Below are 21833 nucleotides of genomic sequence, written 5' to 3'. Positions count from 1 at the left end.
AGCCAAAAGACTCTCTTGACTGAAGACTTGGGAGACTACTGTTTATACCATATTTAGGGCCTCCGTATTTAGATCTCGTACAAATACTCAGGGGACTTAAATGTAATTATGTAATAAAAGAAGGGGCATATATGTAATAAGTGAGAATCCCTTATTCTATAAAATGACTCCTCACCTTCACTATTAGGGAAGACCATTTCTTAAGCCTCCTCACCCCCTCAGACTCTCTCATATACATAGAGGCTCCCTCAAACTATCTCATTTTCTGGGGGACTCCCCTCACCCTTGTAATCCATACATACAATCAGTGTGGACGTAACCCAAACCTTGGGGTGAACCACGATACATCTTGTGTTATTTACATTTCTTGCAGATTCATGGTCGGATTTACGTTGTTCCAAGACCTTCGGTTTTGTGCATCAACAACATCAATTTGGATATTCAAGTTTTCATATATGACTTGGGAGTTAAAACACGCTTGATATTTAACTATATGATCATGGAACACTAGTGAACCTACTAGATGTTCATTTTTCAAAACTTAGGTACTTTTTTAGAATGTTGTAAAAAGTTAGGACCAATTTCAATTCACTTCTAAAGGTCGAGTAATTATGTCACATCCTGACCTAAGTCCCCACCACATCCCGGGCTCGACTCCACCGTAGCACGATATTGTCCGCTTTGGGCCCCGACCACGCCTTCACGGTTTTGTTTCTAAGAACTTACATGAGAACTTCCTAGTGGGTCACCCATCCTGGGATTGTTCTCACGTGAACTCGCTTAACTTCGAAGTTCCAATGGAACCCGAAACCAGTGAGTTCCCAAAAGGCCTCGTGCTAAGTAGAAATAGGAATATACATATAAGGCTTACAGGATCCACTCATGTGGGATGTTACAAATTATCCAGACTTTAACCCTGATTTTATTTATTATTAATTTATGGTGATAACACAATAATATTTGAAATATCATCTCCTCAAAAAAAAAAAAAAAAAAAAACCGATGGTATCCACACATTCCTTTTTACTCTCCACACCTCTCAATTCCGATCATCAAATCCAATGAACTGAAGAAAATCAAATAACAAAAATTAACTAGAAATTTGAAAATAAAAATAGAAGGGTGAATCACATTACTCAAAACATAAACAAAAAATATATATAAAACTAACCAAGCAATTGAAAATTACCCCTTTTTTTAGGATCTACCTAAGGGTTTATTTACACTTTCTTAGTATCCCATTAAATGAAACAGCACAAAAAAAAAAAAAAAAAAAACCGATGGTATCCACACATTCCTTTTTACTCTCCACACCTCTCAATTCCGATCATCAAATCCAATGAACTGAAGAAAATCAAATAACAAAAATTAACTAGAAATTTGAAAATAAAAATAGAAGGGTGAATCACATTACTCAAAACATAAACAAAAAATATATATAAAACTAACCAAGCAATTGAAAATTGCCCCTTTTTTTAGGATCTACCTAAGGGTTTATTTACACTTTCTTAGTATCCCATTAAATGAAACAGCACACATTCTATGATTATATTGAATTAATATTGGAGTAATGAAATAGCCAAGAAGATATATGAAAATTGACTTGCTTTCTTTGTGGGAGTCTTATTTTTATATACTGGGAAAAGGAGACTTTAAAGATGAGTTCTTGACTGTTTAAGTATAAGATATTTAACTGCTTCTACTGTTGATAAATGGTAAACTCGCGGGAATAATTGATACTTTTACTGGAAAACATGCCGACTGATTTTGATTCTTTGCTTTTACTGTACGAATAATGCCTGAAGCATATGCTTCACATGTGGTGCCTGACTGGTGTGAAATCACGTGACTTCAACTCCAAAGGTATAAAGGGGCAAAGAAAATATACGTTAATTTAAGAAAACGTTCTATATTTACTATAAAATAAAATGTAAAATGCATGCTCGCTACAGCTAGCTGGGTTTTGTGAGGTCGACCACAATCACGCTAATGTTATCTCTGCTTCCCCGAGCCATAGCTAGGTCAACCAAGACTGCTGCTGCCTCAGATGTGCGACTTCCTACATTTAGGAGAACACGATGTTCGTCGTGAATGGATATTCTCTTCATTCGGCCACGAAGACACTTTTTAACAACCTGACATGCTACGTCGTTTGACATAACATCCCACAGCCCGTCACTGGCAAGGATGAGGAATTCATCCTGGTCGGTTCGCCTGGTCACCGTCACCTCTGGTCTTGATATCACATATGGCCTCAGGTAATGGTCACCTGCACCCCCAATCAATTTGAAACACCACCAAGTCTGAGAAATGTCCGAGCAATATTTCCAAATTAATCCAAAAGGGGATCCATTTGAAAATTAAATCAATCAACCAAATGGAAGTGAATGAGTTAGTGCAAAACCAAATGCAGTAGCGTTCTAAGATTCATACAGCCGACCACTTCAGTGAGATAAAGTTTTGTTGTTATAACCTAATGCAGGTGAATGTTACAACTGTTAATAAAGCTAAATTTGGTTGTTCACTTGAATTAGGCTCCTCGATTTGCTTTGTCCAATTGCGAGGATTTAATTTGGCCCGAGATGCCTAGTGATTTTATTTATAATGCCGTTACTAAGAGATTTAGAGTTTATATCCCGCCGATTGTATAATGTACGCACCTATTGATCTGGAAGTGGCAAGCACCCCAAGTACACGGCTTCCGTTCCAGTTGATGACCCTCCCACCTGCAGCTTCAATTCTCTTCAACTCATCCACTCTGTCCGGCTTATATATGCACGTAGAAATTAAAAACCATTATATCAACAAAATAATAAATGTACTCAGCTAGCGGAATTAAATTTTAAAGCAGCGATGAATGTGTTTAGTTGAACTTAATAATAAAGTACATAGGGCTCTACTGGAGAAATTTTTCAGTATTACGGTAAGTACTAAAACATAAATACATGTAATAAATAGTGAGTATTAAAACATAAATACATGTAATAAAATTAATTGGTTGCACAAGAGACTCGTAACTTAAACAATTAAGAGCATAAATTTATCCTTACACCTGAGATCGTGTGTTCAATTCCCTCATCTCCAACTGTTTGCACACAAATTACATGGTGAAAAATATTTAACTCTCACCAATGAACTCTCTAAATGAACTCCTAGTCAAAATATGGGAAGGAGTGGAAAATTTTCATCTCCAATCTATAGATCTTCTAAATTTAAGAAGTGAGAAAGGAGCTCATCACATTATTATCGTTTTAATAATATTTTAAATAAAAAACTTTATTCCTATTGGTTCACAATTACTATGACTCCCTCGATTAGAGAGCGTGATTGAAGTAAATTTTTTTCAGGAAGCTCTTAAATAACTTTAGTCCTTTTCGTTAGATTTTGACTTGAAAGTACTGATTACTTTGTCTAATATTGACACTACCTGCATCACATATCTCTAGACAATAAGTTCAAACAATACAGCTTTATACGCTCATTTGAAAGTTATTTTAAAATTATTATATTACAAATGCACTTAAGAGTGCTTCATGCACTATGTGATGTACTTCTTACAAAAAGCATAAATTATGTGATACGTAAGAAGAACGTCAAACACTTTTCATGATTGACTTATATTTTTATTAAAAATTTATGGATTTTTTAAACTTTAATCCTTGAAAAAAATTATAATTCAATAAAGACCTGATGTTTAATTGGATATTGATTTTAGTCCTCTAATATGTACTTGAAGTTATTTTAAAATTATTATATTACAAATGCACTTAGAATACTTCATGCACTATGTCATGTACTTCTTGCAAAAAGCACGGGTTATGTGATGTGAAAGAAGCACGTCAAGCGTTTTTTTCATGATTTACTTATATTTTTATTAAAAATTTATGGAATTTTTGAACTTTAATTGTTGAAGAAGATTAAAATTCAATAAAAACCTAATATTTGATTGGATATTGTTTTTAGTTCTTTAATGTGTACTTAATACAAATTTATATAATATTTTTATTTTAATATTTAATAAAAATATTATTTAATATCATTATATTAAAATTAAAATTATTTATTATTATACACATTTTAATTCATTATATTTATTTTACTTCCTTTAATTAGTGTTCATATCATAATATATTTTACTGAATTAATGTACCGAAATGTCTATATCTAAATACATTATAAAGAATTAATGTCATATAAAAAAATTTACAAAAACATAAGTGTACCGTAAAATTTCGTACCTAAATATATGATAATAAACTAATATATCAAAATGTTCATACCTAAACATATTATACTAACCTAGCATACCGAAATACTCGTACCTAAATATATTGTAATAAATTAGTGGCACATAAAAAAAATATGCAAAAACATGTGTACCAAAAAATCTTTACAAAAATATTTTCTTATATTAGATACTTACCATAATGGGATTTAAAATTCATAATATTTTCATAAAATTTAATTTATGAACACCATAAAATTATAAATAAAAAAAGAGACATTTAATATACTAGCATTAAATAAAGTATAAGCACTAAAATCAATTTTTAATCTTGTATAAGATATTTTTTCTAAACTTCATATTATTTAACGATTAAAATCTAGTTTTTTTTTTTAATTTATTTCAAAAATACTTTCATCAAACACATTTTAAAAAACTCTTCCAAACGAGCCATATTTTCTATCTTTCTGTTCAATTTTATAGCCAATATTATGCAATATTTCCACTCAACAAGGCATCCTATCTTGCAAAATATACAATGGGATGTGAATTTATACTAATTTCAAAATATGGAACAGAATTGTTGCCATGAGTTCTACATCTTTTGGGGCTTATTTACTGACACTAATTTTTTTTTTTGTTGGATACTAATTAGTTAAATGTACGATGCATATAGTTATAACAAAGCACTTAAAATCAATGAAAATCAACTACAATGTCATCGTTGTCACAGATACATACATAAAGTTTGGTAACTACGCACCTTATGGTCATTGGACAAGGCCAAGGCAACACCACCTCTCGACAAAACAGCCCTAGAATCGCCACAATTGGCCACCACCACCTGCTCCTCCATCACCAAAGCCACCACCGCTGTCGCCCCAACCGTCCTCGCCGCTGCAATATCACTCACCTCCACATCCATTTTCTCAAAACACCCCTCCATCACCGTCTCCCAATCAATCGCATCACCTTTAGTCCCTTCCATTTCCACCACCTCCGCCACCACCTCATGCATCCTCTCCCTACAAGCCACAGCCACGTCAGCCCCACCGTGCCCGTCATACACCCCGTAAAAGTCAGACTTCCCAAACCCTACCTCCGCTCTCACTGCATCTTCCATCTCCTTCCTCATCCCCTTCACCGAGACGATGCCATACCCTCCCCTCTCTTCCGAACCCTCACCACTCCTTTTCTCTCCGCCTTCATCTGATCCGGCCACGGATCCACTAGTCAACACGACGTCATTTTTCGATGCTGAAAATGACACCGACAATATCTCCATAGAACTCCCAACATCTTTCTCTTGTTCCTTCAACTCCAATGTCTTGCAATCTTCGGAATCATGTTTCCGGCCGCTGCCGCCGGTGATCTGCACCTGGATCTTCTTCGCCTGACACGTGTACTTCAATCGTCGGACTCTGAGTCGTTGTCGCCGGGCATTCTTGGTTTCGATGACGAAACTCCGTGGCCTCATCTTTCCATTCACTCCCCAGCCTGAACGTGAAGGGCTTCTTTTAAATTAGATGAAAAAGCTGAGAGGCGTAGACCAGCTTCTAATCTCAGCCGTTGATTGTTTTCACGGCAAACGGATGATCGCCAGGCATGCTTTGTGCGGACCACTGGCTTTGATTTTATGAGAGAGACGTGGACGGTGTGGATGCGATCCTGGACACGTGGAACGATGGACGTGCCGCTAGTGATTCTGTATTGGTAGGAGATCTTTTGGTGCAGGGCGGGGCCTACCCGCTGTCGCTAGAAAATGTGTACGTGGCGAGCCGTGAGGGGATGGGGTGGTGCCTCTCCTTTACTTTTCTTTTCTATGTTTTTGCCTCGCTGACAAGGATGTTGACTTGTGGAAAAATGTAGCAACACGTGTCCTCGTTAGATCTCGTACCTTGTGTCGTTGCCGATTGTCGTGTACCGGTTTCTTTGGTTTGAAATAATACCATGTTTTTGGTTAAATAAGGGGTTTAAACTTTAAACAACCAAAACAAAACTAAGAAATAACACGAGAACAAACAAAACGAGTCATTGAGATCACTGAGCAATCATCCATAAACACGATCCAAATCCACATATAGGAGGATCACGAAAAATATAAACCCAGATCTTTGTAGCTCTTACTAGCTAAATAATCAGCATAAGAAAAAATTTCTCGAAAAATGTGATGGTTAAGGATTTCAATATTCTACTTCTTTAACGACTTTATGAGCACAAGATTTATTCATGATGGATCCTCCATTGTTAGCCCAATTTTTATATATAAACTCATCAAAATTATTATGCCTAATTTAGTCACATTGCCTCAAAGCGAAAAGGCCTATGTTGGGGTTTAGGGAGGTGATTAGACTTGAGATAAATTAAGGAAGTTATCCAAGAGTTTTGTCAAGCCTACTAATGTGGTACCTAATCATATGGTATCTAAACTAGGTAAATAGTGGTGAGACTTAGTTTTAGAGAGGTGGTGCGCCTCAAAGCGAAAAAAGGCCTATATTGGGATTTAGGGAGGTGATTAGACTTGAGACAAATTTTGAGACGAAAGTGGTGAGACTTTAGTTTTAGAGAGGTGGTGCACATATGCCTCCGAAAAAAGATTCCTCCAAGCCAAATTACAAACACCTTTATCAATCCCTCAAGTTTTGGAATCAAATGAATCTTAGCCCTGGATCTTGGATTAGCCAGGGGAAAAGGATCATCGCCGGATTATTTTCCTGAGGATTCTGTGATCGTGATCGTTCATTGTACATCATGCGGTAATAAATCATTTTAAATTCAAATTTTAAAATTAAATATAAATAGTATCTAACGAAAAATGATCGCACTATGTATGATGAACGGTCACGATCATAGGATCCCGAGATTCCAAGGAAAAGGATCCGGCGGGATCCTTTTCCTTATCCACCGGATCCTTTTCCTTATCCAGCAAGGAACCCTAAGAGTCTAACGGTTAGTTTGCTTTTAAAATGCAAAATAGGTTAGGTGATGAAGTTTTATCTTATAACCACACGTAAGGCTTAGATTAGAGAGTGTGTTGTAAGGCTTGGATTGAATTAACAATTATTAGTGTATTTGAACAGCTTGTTGATAAGCTTGTACTACACCAATGGAGGAATCCAATGTGAATGAATCAATGAAATAATCACTGCAGTAGCCGCAACGTTTTGCACTGTACATTCTCTGATTATTCCTTTGTGACTCGTCAATTTCTTCTTGCTACAACCAACAATTTCTTGGCTGAATTTAACACCAACCACTCGTTTATTAGTCCAAGTAAACTTTGGACCAATAAAGCCCAAAGCAAGTATAGAATTCTTATCCATTGAATCTTTGAATTCGTTCAATCTAGATAAAGGAACTCATCTTAATTTATCGTCAATAAAAAGATTCTTATTGAAATCCCCCACCAACAACCAAGGCAACTGGTGACAACCAACAACAAAATTTAGATACTCCCACAACCTTGCCCTAAGAGCGATACAAGTGCTAGCATAAACAGCAGTAAATGCCATGGATTTTGACTGCCATCATTAAGAAATAATTTGAACGGTGGTGGCCATCACCTCCAACCTTAATCTTGCATCCTTCCAAAGCATCCACAGCCCTCCAGAGAACCTAACAGCGTCCACAATCTCAAAACACGGAAACCCAAGAGCGTCCCTTACACCATCGCCTTTGTTCTTCACCTAATCTTTCTTTTTCCGGATAGCCCTTACTGGTATCAACATATTTCTCATTCAACATCTCATCAGCCATATTAAGGACATTAAATCTTGATCCCTTCCCTTCCCTGAAATGATCATATCACCTCCTTCATGGTCTGCTTTCCTGTGATGTGACTACTATCATCTTTCTCATTCAACAACTTGATGGTCAGCGCATTACTCCAAGGACGACATAGCTTCTCCAAAGCCTTATCAGAGAACATGAATTTAGGCTCCTTTTGACCATGAGACACAATACAACGCGCCGATTGGATTACATAAGGTTATCTTTGAAACTAATTAAGCTTTGGGTCCAAAGATAGCCCAGCTATATTCTTCAGCAGGACCATCACTCCATTAGTAGCGAAGTCATATATTCTATTATGTGTGTGGTGGGGGGGGGGGGGGGGTTGGGTTCAATCTTAAATATCTATAAAATTAAAGTGAAAAAGGAAAAAAATTACGAAAGCTTATATAACAACACAATCATAGGTTGAAAATCCGTTGAAGACAATTTTAAATGTATAATGTATGTTAATTTCTACATGTCTAATATGACATGATTAGACATAAATTGTATAATTAGGGTTAGTAGTTAGCTAATTAGTGATTGTTGACACAATCGAGGGAAAAAAATACAAATGGTAAATTTCATTCATATCTTTGAGGATATAAGTCAAGAAATCAAAGTATCATACTTTTCAATGGACCAGAAGGGTCAAAACCGTAAACGTTTTGATTAAAATAAAAAAAAATAAAAAAATAACGAAAAGTAAAAAAAAAACTTCCCTTTTAATGAAAAGTCATTTTTAAAGGTATAGTAAATAGTGACAGGTAAAGATAAAAATGTGGTTTTTCGTTAAAAATGAACAGTACCTGAAGTGTTTTGTTAAAACTCTCAAAAAGAACAAATAGAACAATCAAATAACAAAAACTTGGAAGTGAGAAGGTTCTGAGCCTTCATTGGCTCGACCAGTGATTCCCACCAATACACCTATATGTTAAATACATTGTAAAAGATGAAGAAAATGAAGAATTGTGTATGAAGATTTACAGAGAAGAAAGACAGAGATAATGAAAGAAATGTTTGAGACTTTTCATATTACTTTTCACAAAAATGTAAAGGTTTACAAGATATGCTATATATAGCCTTTTACACTTTGACAGGTCAGCTCTAACTAACTTTTAACAACTCAGCTAACTACCAACATTTCTCAACTATATTTAGTTGACATGGCAGCTGACATGGCACTCACTCACAGTCTATTTGATGTCTACACTTATCTTCCCCCTTCAATCTCAGCTGAGTGTACCAAGCTTGAGATTGCAGCGATGTCTAAAGAAAGCTAAACCAAAGTTGAACAACAGCAACCCTCTCAATTGCACAATCAATCTCTTCGTGGTGGTTCTGTCAAGTCTGAAGCTCCAAAGACTTTTAAGTTCCTTGTTTTCACCAAAAGATGGGAAAATTGAGTCTCCTCTCCACCAAAGGATGTCACTTGCCCAACAAGTAATGCCATCAGTAGATGGAGAATTTTACAATCCCCTGCAAACCAAGCCTTTCAACAGCTACAACTCTAATTAACTAATCTTTACAAAAAACATGGCTTCGTGCCCACAAACTTCAATCAACTAATCTATATAGAAAGCACAGAGAGCTAAACATGTTATCAATGTCATTAGACTCATTTTCTGCATCATAACCATATCATCTTTTATATCATCAACCACAACTCAAATAGTTTCCTCTTTGTGGACTTCTCTTCAAGAAAATTCACAAACAACTTGCGTCTTGGTAAGGCACCATTATGTTTAATAGAATCCTTTATTAAAGGAGTGTGATTTGCCAGATCATTCTAAGAACACTTGACGTCATACAAACTGAAAAACTTAAGCAAGTGAACCAGTGGATTGAAATCATGACACCCTTCCTCTGCCTCTAACAAGAGCTTCACAAAGAACATCCTTCTATAAAGGAGTCGTAGCACACCCTCATGCCGGTATACAAATTCTTACGGGATTACCCTTCGTGGGATTTACCATTAACATCTCATTCAACATTGGCTTCGGCCTTTAATATTTACAAACAGGAAATTAACAAACTATAGTGTGGCATCGGCCTTAACTATAGTACCACAGGATCGCCCTTTGTGGATTTTACCAGAAACAACTCCTTTTAACAATGACATCGGCCTTCACAATTTTAACAACAAAAAATTAACATCTAAGTAGGATTACCCTTTGTGGGATTTACCTACTCATAACACGGGATTACCCTTTGTGGGATTTACCGTCAACAACTTCTTCAAACTTCATCTTTCTCTAAAATACGTATAACCGGACTTATGGTAGATACATGCTAACAACTGAGCTGGTTAGACTCAACATTATAGGCTGTTATAAGCTTCTGAAGAATTCAAACCCAATAAAGAGACAGTAGAATTTCAGTGAGCCAGAGAGACAGAATTGGACACCATAAAAATTGCACAATTCATGATTCGAAAATCCAGCATACCAAATGAAGTCCATGACAAACACTAATCTTGAAGCAATGAAGAATCTTGAACCCAAATATCAAAAACAACTTGAAGAACCCAGAAAAGATGCACTAGAAAGATGATTTCATGCTTTTAAATCTCAACATCTCAACTTAAATGGCTTCTTGCCCATAATAACAAACTAATTGATTTACGCAATACTAAAAGAATCAAATCATGTAACTGAGAAACTTAACCTTCACCTAAAACTTTTGAGTTGGGCATTTCGTCATACACCTGGGCTGCACATAGGTCTAAACTTTCATAAATTGATGACCAGATGTGATTCGTAACACCGCACCATGCCCTGAGCAAAACCCATCAAATTCAATCCTCAGCTACAGCAAATTCCAAAAACCCAGAAAAACACGTGATAACCCGATGGTCTTCAAGAATCTCATCATTGAATTCTTTCCTTAATAAAGATCACAGCAGTAAATTGCTTCCCAACAACCCCGAGATACAAATAAACGGCAAAAGGATCAGAGCTTTAATGGACCCATCAGAGTCAACCAAGATGTTTCCAATGGCATGATGTCACCGTGGAAGCGTCCGTGGCATGAACAGATTGCAGAGAGCAAAAGGTTATGAACTGCATGACCACCCAGAGACGGCGCTTAGCGGTGGTGAGGTCGGCGCCATCTTCTTTCCTTGTATCAAGAACTCGATGAAAATCTGAAAATTTCCCGAATTCAAGAACCAAAACTTCAAGAACTAAAAAGAAAAACAAATGACGACTTCTCTTTGGCCTGAAGAAACAATTTTGACGACCTAGACTTCACTGACAATCTCTGTTCATAGCCCAGACGAAAAATCAACCAAGAAGTTACAGAAAGATCGCGGAAGCACCGAAGAACTTGACAGAATTTCTATTAAAAATCAAGATAGAAAATAAAACTAAAAACCGATGAAAACTAATGAAAAACGAAACCACCAGAATCTATGGCGTGAGCCTGGTGGCTCTGATACCATGTTAACTACATTGTAAAAGATGAAGAAAATGAAGAACTGTGTATGAAGATTTATAGAGAAGAAAGACAGAGAGAATGAAAGAAATGTTTGAGACTTTTCAAATTACTTTTCATAAAAATGTAAACGTTTACAAGATATGCTATATATAGCATTTTACACTTTGACAGCTCACCTCTAACTAACTTTTAACAACTCATCTAACTACCAACAGTTCTCAACTATATTTAGCTGACATGGCAGCTGACATGGCACACACTCACAGTCTATTTGATGTCTACACTTATCACTATCCGCATAGGCATCAGACGCATTAGTTCAAACTGAAAAGGAAGAAAACTAGGCTCTCCACTCAGCGCCGTCGGCCTTGCCGCCGCGGATCAACCAGGTTCCACAGCCGACGCCATCGCAGCTTAGCAACTAAAATCTCCTTTTTGGTATTTCGTTAACAAGACTGGTTGATAAAGGTTTCTTTTCTTCTCGAATCTTTCATTAAAGTTTTTTAACAAAGCACCAACAATGTCCACAATACACGAGTTTTAACAAGATTGGAAGTAATAAGCTGAAAATACAAAACTAAAGCGAATAAAAACTACACAAGCATTAAGCTTCCATTCCAATTGCTAAAATCATTATTTAGCATTAGAATTTTCAAATCATTTCAAAGAATACAAAAGGCCATATACCATTCACCAAAAGCAAAAGAAAGTAAAATAATACTCAATATACATGATGTTTTGAACCATATCAAATTTTGGGTAGTGAACATCCTTATGGGAAGAGCCATGTGAGAATTTGGTGCTTGGTGGCAAAAAATGGATAAAAAGTTCGAAAGTCACATTCACATCAACTTGACTCAGTCATCTCCCACCACCACCACCAGCAGCACCACGTGAGCTGGCCATGCCCTTTGCATTTGGTCTTGGGAATGGAGGGTACCCATCTAGATCTATCAATCTATCCCTGGCCAACCTTCACTTATAGGAGGGACCAAAGAAAGGGGCACCTGGTTTGACCTAAATACAACGACAAAATATTACTTGCACAGACAATATAATTCACCATTAGTCACTAGCTAGCTTTATGCAATTTGTCCACCCCAAGAAATCGGCCTTTAAGGTGGGTTTTCCGAGCGAATGGTGATTTCTAACAAGACATGCTTCACTCATTTCTCACTTCGTTTGACAAAATTTGCAAGGAAACGGGAAAATATTATCCGGGACAATCAGGCCGTTCAGCCGAGCAGATGGGGGATGTTTGTGCCTGCAGTGGACAATCACATAGTCATGTCGTCCATATTTTTTAATCCCTCAGGAAACCGGGGTAGATTTATGACAACTTAATTGGCAGTGGTTGGCCGTGTTAATGAGATAAACTTAGCACCAATGAAATATCACCGTTGTACTAAAGTTTAACACACAAAAATAGTACTGGACTTGAGATATAACTACAATGAAATCTCCATGTTGGCGGCCATAATTGCAGGTCACTAAATTCGAAAGACAAAAAAATAAGTTACACGTAATGGACGCATTACATGCAAGTTTCTCTCCTGTACAAGAAGAAACCGCATTTGTGGAGTTGTGGCCTAAGTTTCATGGTATTTCCATTTTGATGAAATGTGTTTTATAGTTTGGCTATATATAATCTGAGCTGCTTCGAGGAAGGTCAGATTCCTGGCTCTCCCAGCACAATTTTTTCTCCAAATCGTCACGACCGCACCGCCACAAACACTTCAAATCAAAATCCAAGGAACCATGTAAAAGTGGCAACGACTACAAGGAATCATTGAGTTAAATGACCAAAAAGAACAAAGCAACTTATTCTCTTATATAATGTTAAAAAATATACAACAAAAATAAACAATAACTATATTCTTACAGTTACCAAGGGTAAAAAGAGCATTTATCCACTAATGCATGGTTTGGGCCATGAATTACCGCTTGAGTGTAATTTAGAGTGATAGATCGGCCAAGAATGCCACCCCGGTGGATGGCAACCACGACGAACCGTATATAAACTGTCGCACGGTGAACCTAGCCGCCTCCACCTGGGATGTAATGACGCGATACCCCGGCCAAGTTACCCGTTTACCTATCGCTCCGCCGGGGCCATAGTTCATGTATTCACCATAATATAGCGTATCGAGAGCAAAAGTGGTATTCCACTCAAGCCATCCATGTGGATGTACGTGATCACCAATGAACGATAACATGTACACTGCCCTAGAGTACAGCTTCCACGGACGGCCTAGATACGTTGAGAAGTTACCCTTTGATCCCTCGAGCTCTGGAGTGGCGAGAATCCGGCAAGCATGGATTGAAATGCCCGTGTTCTGATTCGGGTCCTTTCGATTTTGGGCAGTGATTGTGTTTTTTTGGAAGGCCATGGGCTTGCGAGCGTAGATGCTACAGTTTTGGAACACTACGGCCGCATTGCCAAAAATGAAGTCCACTGTACCGTAAATGTCCGTTTCACGGATGAATTGACGATTCGAGTGCACGTAAAATGTGTCTTGGTATCCGATGATGTTGCAAAGGTAGACCACGGCATGGTCCGCCCCAATTCGAAGGGCAACGGCTTGGTGCTTGGCCGGTCCGGCGTAGTTCTCGAACGTTATGTCACGTGCAATAAAACCAGCTCCGGTGGCAGCTGTGGACCAACAAGAAATAAATTCAATAAACCATATTTCTCTATTCACCTATAAAATATGGCTATGAAATATGGCCATTGACAAGTCACCTACCTCCAATAATGTGATTTGTCTCGTTTTCAACTATTGTGGGTTTGAAATGACGAAAACTACTAATCAGTTTCTTTATATGATGCTAACCCTAAATTCCCAAATTAGTAAGCTTACAAAGCCTCCAATGGAATAATTTAGATGCCACCTATTTGCAGTAAAAAGTGGAAGAAAACGGCTAACATAACATCTTAACAATAAGAGAGGAACTTTCATGCAATGTGACTTTCTATTATGCGAAAGGGGTGTGCTATCCGCACACCTATTTTTACTTCTCATACACTCCTTATTAATTTTTATTCTTTGATCTTTTTTAATTCATTCAATCCAACGACTGCAAATTAAAAAGATGTGTATGAAGTAAAAAAAATTGTGAGAATAGCACACCCTTATGCGAAATTATAAGCTAGTGACCGGTTTGCCTTAGGATTGTGTCGGAGGAAATAGTTTATGCCCACCCATATTTAAAGCTCATCTTCGATTGTTATTGATTTATTCAATCTAAAGCCAAAAACAAAACTAAATGAGTACAAAGTGAGTGAGTGAAAATCACTTCCCAACTTTCTAAAGTAGGTAGGCTTCCCTTGTTGGGAGATGGGGTTGGAAAGGTAATTTGAGGCTATGAGGTCAGACAAACATCACCAAGTTGCATGAGGGTGAATGGTTTCTGTAGCCTAACAGACCACGTGCAAGTAGAAACGCATGTCGTGCATGGTAATGAGTGATGTGGCCCACATGTTTACGGTGACCACAGAGAAAGAGGACAGTGATTCAAAATTACAACGTGAAAGACGACGGTATTTGACGGAACTTACCGAAGGATGCAGTGTGGAATGTGGTCAGGTTCAGAGAGACGCTTTTCCCGCCGGTGATTACGGTTTTGCCCTTCCCGTCTCCGACGAACATCAAGTTGGTCTTCTTCCTCCCCACCTTCAAATTCTTCTCTTCGTACCTAAAATATAAACAAGTAATCATCCTTAATAGTTTACCGAAAGCCGAAAAATGAAAACCAACTAACGACAAAAACTTGATAGTGTTGGTGGATTAAATTATTAAGTGTCAAGGAAGGAAGATCCATGAGGATTAAACCCGCATCATAGTGCATATGCGTTATTGTTTTCCGTCACTATAGTAAAATATTGTCCGTGACAAAAATTTACTTATATAAAAAATGTCACATTTCAGTATCACAAGTCATTTACACGATCATATATAACAATAGTTAACTTGAAATATTGTCATCGTAACATTCAAATGCAGGAAAATTCCACTCGAAATTCACATGCATAGATACATTTTGAACTATCAATGGGGATTCTCTCCGGATGCTCTGGATCCTTCAATTATGGAGTTGAAGAGAGAGAGATGGAGAAGAGGGAAAAAGATGAACATAAAAATATGAATAGAAAAAGAAATGAACAGAAGATGATGAAAGAAGTTGAACAGAAGATGAGGGTGAAAATAAAGGATCGGGATGGAAGGGATCGAAGAGGAACCTATTCGTTGAACTATGAAGTGCATGACAGCAGAGTAAAATTGATGACCACACAAGTCAAGTAGGTGTCACATTACATGCAAAAATCCAACGTGCACTGTACAGTTAATATATGGATGTGTGTCATGACTTGCGACCAATCTCCACCGACAACCACCCCACACACAACATAACGAAGATAAAATAAAGAATTCAAATTCCATGGATGGGCACCATATTAATTAAAAACATGACATCACTTATCAGTTTCAAAGAAAACAAGGGGTATTTTCGTAAACGTGATTTGTAGAGGAGGAGAGAGAGAGGGGGGGAGGGAGAAGGGTTAATAAGTTCTCTCACATGATTATGGTTGTGTATGGTAAGAGGGAGCTCGCTCAAGTCAATGCTACAGTCGATACACACAAGGAATAACACAAAGTTGGGAGAAAATTCTTTTCACCGACAAAATGTTAATCTAAAGCAACTAAATCACATCGGATGCCAAAAAGTAATTAAACGAAAAAGGGAAAAGTAGTGTTTAGATGAAATCTTTTTCAAAAAGAGCTCTTAAAATATATAAATAATGTTATTTAGACAGATAAAATTGGCTATATTAGCGACGCACTCGCACGAATCACAGCTATCGAATTTAAATACAATGTTATGGTCCATCTTATAATTGCGCTAAAAGAAAATTCAACTTCAATAGCGAGTATGAGCAGTATAGTGTGTCTAAATAATTGAACGAAAAGAAAGAAAAAAGATGGAAGGAATAAAAGTACCAAAGTGAAACAACTTTATGGAGTGAGTTCTAGTTACCTTCCTGCCCTGACGTAAATAATTGTCCGACGAGAACTATACTCCGGCGCCTTTTTGATCGCCTCGGCGATCGTCTTGTACGTCCCATTGCCGTCTTTTGACACGATAATATCCGCCTGCATCTGCCATACCGGCACCGACAGCAGCCTCCTCTCCCTCCTTCCTAACCACTTCGGAAAATCTCGCGAGACGTCAGCATTATCCCCCATTATATCACGCTCCATTTCTGAATTCCCCAACAACCTCCTCCGCTTGTTCTGTATCGGCACCCCGGAGAAATCGTCGCCTGCGACCGCCGAGTAAATCGCGAGGCAGTTGCTCACCAGTTCTGACAAGTCCTTGAGCCGCTGGTCCATCTCGTTCTTGACGTCGCCGCCCTTGATTTGCGCAAAACCCTCCCCGCACGTGTCCTGGTTCGTGAGCGCCGCGCTCAGCCACGTCCGGACATCTTGTGTGGACGAGGACTCCACGCCGGGGGCGACGGAGGTGAGGGCCCGGGAGAGGGCGTCTACGGAGTCGTCGAGGAGCTCGAGGCAGTCGTCATAGGCGGAGCGGGAGTGGGGGTCCATCTGGCGGTAGGAGAGGGAGGAGGAGAGGTAGAGCGCCTTGCTGAGTCGCTGCAGAGTCATGTTGAAGGAAATGTGGACGAGGTCCTGCTCCGACGCGGCGTTGGAGCCGGGGAAGTCGAGGAGGGAGTCGACGCAGAGGGAGGGGAAGCGCGTCTTTGCGCACGCGTTTGAGATGGCCTGCGTCGGCTTGCGGCGGAGGGCGGAGGAGGCGGCGGGGTTTGAGGCTTTGGATTTTCCGACGATGAGTACCACCGCCGAGACGGCGGAGGCGAGGATGAGTGCCACGGCGAGGAGGAACATTAGGATGAGCTTGTTCTTGCGGCTGCGGCCGTTGGAGCAGGAGGATGACGTGGCAGTTTGTGGGAGTGATGGGTTTTCCGCCACGTAGAGACTGGGGGAGCCTCCAGGGTCAGACGGCTGGAGTCTGCCGTAGCCCATTTCTCTTTAGGTGCAGAAGCAGAACTGAGAGTGGAAAGTTTACGACGTTGTTAGGACTAATGGACAGCTCGCTCTGCTGCAGCTAAAAGACTGAGGGAGGCAAGAAAGAAGATCGAAGAAGTGTGGGGTTTTAATATAGAGTGCGGGCTCTATATATATATGATTGGGAAATTAAGTCATTTTTTAATTAGGTTTAAAATCTAAACAATATGAACTAAGTAGGGACGTGGGAGAATAAAAGAGGTTGTTGTGAGGTCGATGTCGAAGAGGGGATGAGCTGGCTGCAACTTTCATCTCCACAAACTTACCACAAATAACTTAACACAAAACGTTGCAATAATGTTGTGCCCGTGGTATGTAAATTATTCTTCGCATAATTTATAGAGAGACCCAAAACCCAAAAGAGGTTTTTTACTCCTCTTTCTTTCTATCTTCTTTCTTCTTTGTTTTTAAATTTTTACTTAATTTTGGGTTTAATTGATTAATTTATTTGAATATTACTTTGACAAGTGGAGTATCTAGGAGGGTCAAAATCGTTATCAAAATTGAGTGCTGCACGCAGTGCATGCATTTGCAAGATTTTGTTTGCATGATTCTCTTAGCTCTTAAGCTAACTGTATGCTAAGACTAGTGCTTCTTGCTCTTTTTCCTTTATGCTATGTACCTAGAGAATCCAGTTTCAACAAGAAATATCACTTGTTTAAGGCTTCTTGCTAGCGAAGTAAATTTTTCACTACAAACTTTTAGAGTAGATCAATGTTTAAACTAAATATGAATTAAGGATTGAAGCATTTGACCGGGTTCTGGAGATGAATACCAAAAGAACTTACATGATGCACCATCGACCTCAAACAGCTTAATCAGGCTGGTATGTATAAGTTTTATGGTTAAATTAAACGGCTGGATGTGCATTAGTTATTATATTGTATATTTGTATTAATTAGGGGTTTCAGCATTGTTGAACTTTTAAGTTTTAATCCATTTGTACAAAAGAATCACCTTTCTAGGCTTTTAGCTAGCTGTATAAAGGTTTCAATTTCCCTTGGTTATATTAACTACAAGCTCATTTTTATCTAGTAATTAAACTTTTGTCTTTGTATATTTTAGAAGTTTCAGAAGGGGCTAGGTAGTTTTGTTAAACAATATATATTGAAAGAGTCAGACTCAGTCAAAAGTTCCCCACAGTTTAGCATATATAATAATACTTTGTCCATATATCCGAAACATGCATGCGCCCCTTGTTTTCAAATGAAAACTGGTATAGTGAGGACATGGATCCTCTCTGGATCCATGCATCCTAATTCTAGGAATCTACCAATCCAGACAATTGAAATTTGATCCAACGGCTATAAATATGGACACACTTTAAAAATTATAATAACTTTAACCGTTTGATCAAATTTCAATAATCTGGATTAGTGGATCCTTAGAATTAGGATGCATGGATCCGAAGAGGATCCATGTCTGTTTAGTGATATAACTTTTTATGAAACTAATTTAATTATTTAGACTTCTAATAATATTCGGAAGGACCTAATATCAAAAAGTAATATATGCGGAAAAGTCAAATTAAAAACAAAAAATGAAGGGTTGGTTTGGTATTGCTGTACTTTAAAAAACAAATTGTTTCTGCTGTGTTGTGAGAATAAGTAACTGAGAATAAAACAGTAGAGTGTTTGACAAACTTTTTTATAAAAGTGCTTTTGGAAAAAAAAATAGCAGTATGATAGTGTTTGGTAAATTTTTATGTAAAACCGTTATAACTGTGTGAAATGACCAAAAAATGTATAATAATAGATATGCCATTAATTTAATTTTCTTAACAAATAAAGGTGAATTACTAAACATACTTTATTTTTTAAAATAAAAATATTTATAAATTTTATCTTAAATATTTATAATTAAGAAATTTAAAAAAAAAATTTCACATATGAGGATAAGACGGTCGTTTCATCCTCTCCAGTTCATCTCTTCCGTAGTCACACCCTATTCATAAACAAAGGCATCACGAACTGAAATCACATCCGCTTGCACAATTGAATTCTTTGATTGAGCTGCTCTTTCTTCTTAATTGATGTTGCTCCTTCCATCTTTTCGTTTCGGTTTTAGATTTGGTTTTTGTTTTGGATTTTGATTTTAGATTGATGCTACTCATCGTTTATCTTGTAGTTTAGGAACATAGGTTGAAGTGTTGGATTTGTTATGGGGATTGGATTAGCAATTCTTACTTTAAGGACTTAGATGGATAATGCTTATCCTTTTTCAACCAACAAATTGAGAAATGGGGGAGATAGAAAGGTTTCGCAATATATAAGTAACCCAGCAAAACCAAAAGAGCCCCACCATGGTTTCACAATAATATATCTCTATCTCTCTTCATTTTAACAACAATCGACAAACAAACGATCACCCTCCTGAAATTTCTCAATCCTTACCTACCTTTGTACCCTTCCCCTCTCTCTCGTTTTTCGTCCCCTGTATCGAAAAACACATCTCATTTGACAAGGAGATCACCTTGCAGCTCGGAACGTTTGCAATTGACTCATTCCCATCCGCTGTTTCGGTCATGCAAAACAATTTGAACGTCGTTTTGTTGATTTTGGATCGAAGAAAAATGTTTTCTTTGTCTCATTGCGTCTTCGTTATTGTATCTTTGAATCAAAGGATCAGTGTTTGTTCGGTGCGATGGTCAGGGTCAAATCGTCATCGTCAATCAGATTGAAGTTTGCAACCCGACGTATTACCAAGTTCATTTATTTTTATTGTTCCTCCTTGTTTTACCCAAATAAGTTATTTTGTTGAAGTTGCTATTTCCAGCTTCTAGTTTTTAGCTTTTTTTCACCTATAACTTGGAAAACTGATTTAAAGTGTTTACCAAACACTTAAAATGCTTCAACTTTTTTTCATACCCATTTTTAAAAAAAGTTAAGCTAAGCCAAACCAGGGAGAACTCTTGAAGTATAGATTTATGTCAATCCAGCAAAACTTGTTGGCAATATTTTTAAAACAACTAAAATTACTTTTGATGAAATTTTTTTTATAACTAGTTTTTAATAAACATGTAAGTAAATTTTGAAGAAAAAAAAAAGCACTTGAAGTATTTTTTACAAGAAGTACATAATTGGTAATTCTTGCAGGAAACACTTCAAGTGCTTTGGAACCCAAAATCGTTTTCAATCATTTAAATCTAAAATAGAAATTTCCGAGTGATAGATTCATGACGTAGCTGTTTGTAGATTTTGCCAAAATACATATTGGAGCTAATGTATGTAGTGACATGTATATATAGATCGATGTGATGCTGGCTTCCACATCAAATTGATCTTCTCCTTATAATATTGTATTAATTAATAACAATATGAATAGGACTAATACGTACCTTTTAAGGGTTTGATAACCAAAAAGTGAGATGAAACACGATGATGATGATGGTAACAAGTTAAACCTCTTCGTCTCCACGACGTACGTTCTCTTACAGTAAGCAGAACAATATGCATCCACAGAGTCCACGAATTGACCACCGACTACTGATGAGGACTACTGGTGTTTAGCCGTTCAGGGTTTATTCGTTTGGTCCGATTTACACTAGGGTTGCCTCCTAATTACCAATACATAACCATATTCATATGATGGCGGATACGTAAAATCAATTTTTTTACAACTTTTGGCACATGTTTTTGTGGAAATCACGTCATAATATATTTAACTATCCGTATGTTTATCTTTTATGTCTTTCTTCAAAGATTATGCCTACAAAAAAAAAAAAAAAAAAAAAAAAACCCAAATATGCAATTATATGATTGTTGGATTAAGGGTTTAGGGCTTTTTTTTAAAAAAAAAAAAAACTCATATTCGTCCATTTTCTCTTTACTACAAATAAATGTCTTAACGGTTTTGGATTTGTCTAATTTTTTAGAAAAATGATCTATAAATGATAACCTAAAAGATAGACGGTTTAGATTCTTGAAACACATTAGGAAGTGGGCTCCCAAAAAAACGTTTGTCAAAAGTTATGCTTTTTAGCCAAAATGGTCTCTAAGATTTGCATAACTCATTATTTTGGTTCCTCAGATTTGAAATCAATAGAAGTGATCCCTTGGATTGTCCACCATCAATTATTTTGGTCCTTCTGTGAAACATTATGTTAAATAAAGATCAAAATGATAAAAATACCCTTAGTTCAATAAACAATAGGTCAAAATGATTTGGCAAAAATTGAGGATATTTTTGTCATTTTATTCTTATTTAATGGAGATTTTTCACGGAATGGCCAAATGGACAATCTCAAGGACTAAAGTGAAAAGTTATGCAAATCTCATAAACTATTTTGGCTAAAAAGTCCAAAAGTTATGTAT

General features: G+C 37.3%; 2 protein-coding genes across 2 annotated transcripts; both read right to left on the bottom strand.

The window, feature by feature from the left end:
• Positions 1-1740: 1740 nt before the first annotated feature.
• LOC126615408 (protein phosphatase 2C 51-like) lies at positions 1741-11842 on the bottom strand. The gene is made up of 6 exons (XM_050283234.1): positions 11821-11842; positions 11008-11141; positions 10785-10804; positions 4989-5739; positions 2661-2766; positions 1741-2269 (listed from the first exon to the last, which is right to left on the bottom strand). The coding sequence occupies exons 1-6, from the start codon at positions 11840-11842 to the stop codon at positions 1953-1955; spliced, it is 1350 nt and encodes a 449-aa protein (XP_050139191.1). The 3' UTR covers positions 1741-1952.
• A 1386-nt stretch (positions 11843-13228) lies between these two features.
• LOC126624482 (probable pectinesterase/pectinesterase inhibitor 34) lies at positions 13229-17621 on the bottom strand. The gene is made up of 3 exons (XM_050293549.1): positions 16472-17621; positions 14994-15130; positions 13229-14087 (listed from the first exon to the last, which is right to left on the bottom strand). Exons 1-3 carry the CDS (start codon positions 17476-17478, stop codon positions 13390-13392), a joined length of 1842 nt encoding a protein of 613 aa, XP_050149506.1. The 5' UTR covers positions 17479-17621; the 3' UTR covers positions 13229-13389.
• Positions 17622-21833: the final 4212 nt, after the last annotated feature.

Source organism: Malus sylvestris, chromosome 1 (genome assembly GCF_916048215.2).
Source record: "Malus sylvestris chromosome 1, drMalSylv7.2, whole genome shotgun sequence".
In the NCBI taxonomy this organism is placed as follows: domain Eukaryota; kingdom Viridiplantae; phylum Streptophyta; class Magnoliopsida; order Rosales; family Rosaceae; genus Malus; species Malus sylvestris.
The sequence above is the reverse complement of the archived record's forward strand: the minus strand, read 5'-3'. Positions and strand labels throughout refer to the sequence as shown.

Coding starts and splice junctions, on each gene's coding strand:
- LOC126615408 (XM_050283234.1), bottom strand. CDS start 11,842: ATGGCGTCGGCTGTGGAACCTG. Junction 5,740..10,784: donor CTGAGGATTGAATTTGATGG/GTTTTGCTCAGG, acceptor CTAATTTAAAAG/AAGCCCTTCACGTTCAGGCT. Junction 2,767..4,988: donor CCTTGTCCAATGACCATAAG/GTGCGTAGTTAC, acceptor TGCATATATAAG/CCGGACAGAGTGGATGAGTT.
- LOC126624482 (XM_050293549.1), bottom strand. CDS start 17,478: ATGGGCTACGGCAGACTCCAGCCGTCTGACCCTGGAGGCTCCCCCAGT. Junction 15,131..16,471: donor ATTTACGTCAGGGCAGGAAG/GTAACTAGAACT, acceptor TTTATATTTTAG/GTACGAAGAGAAGAATTTGA. Junction 14,088..14,993: donor ATTCCACACTGCATCCTTCG/GTAAGTTCCGTC, acceptor GTTGGTCCACAG/CTGCCACCGGAGCTGGTTTT.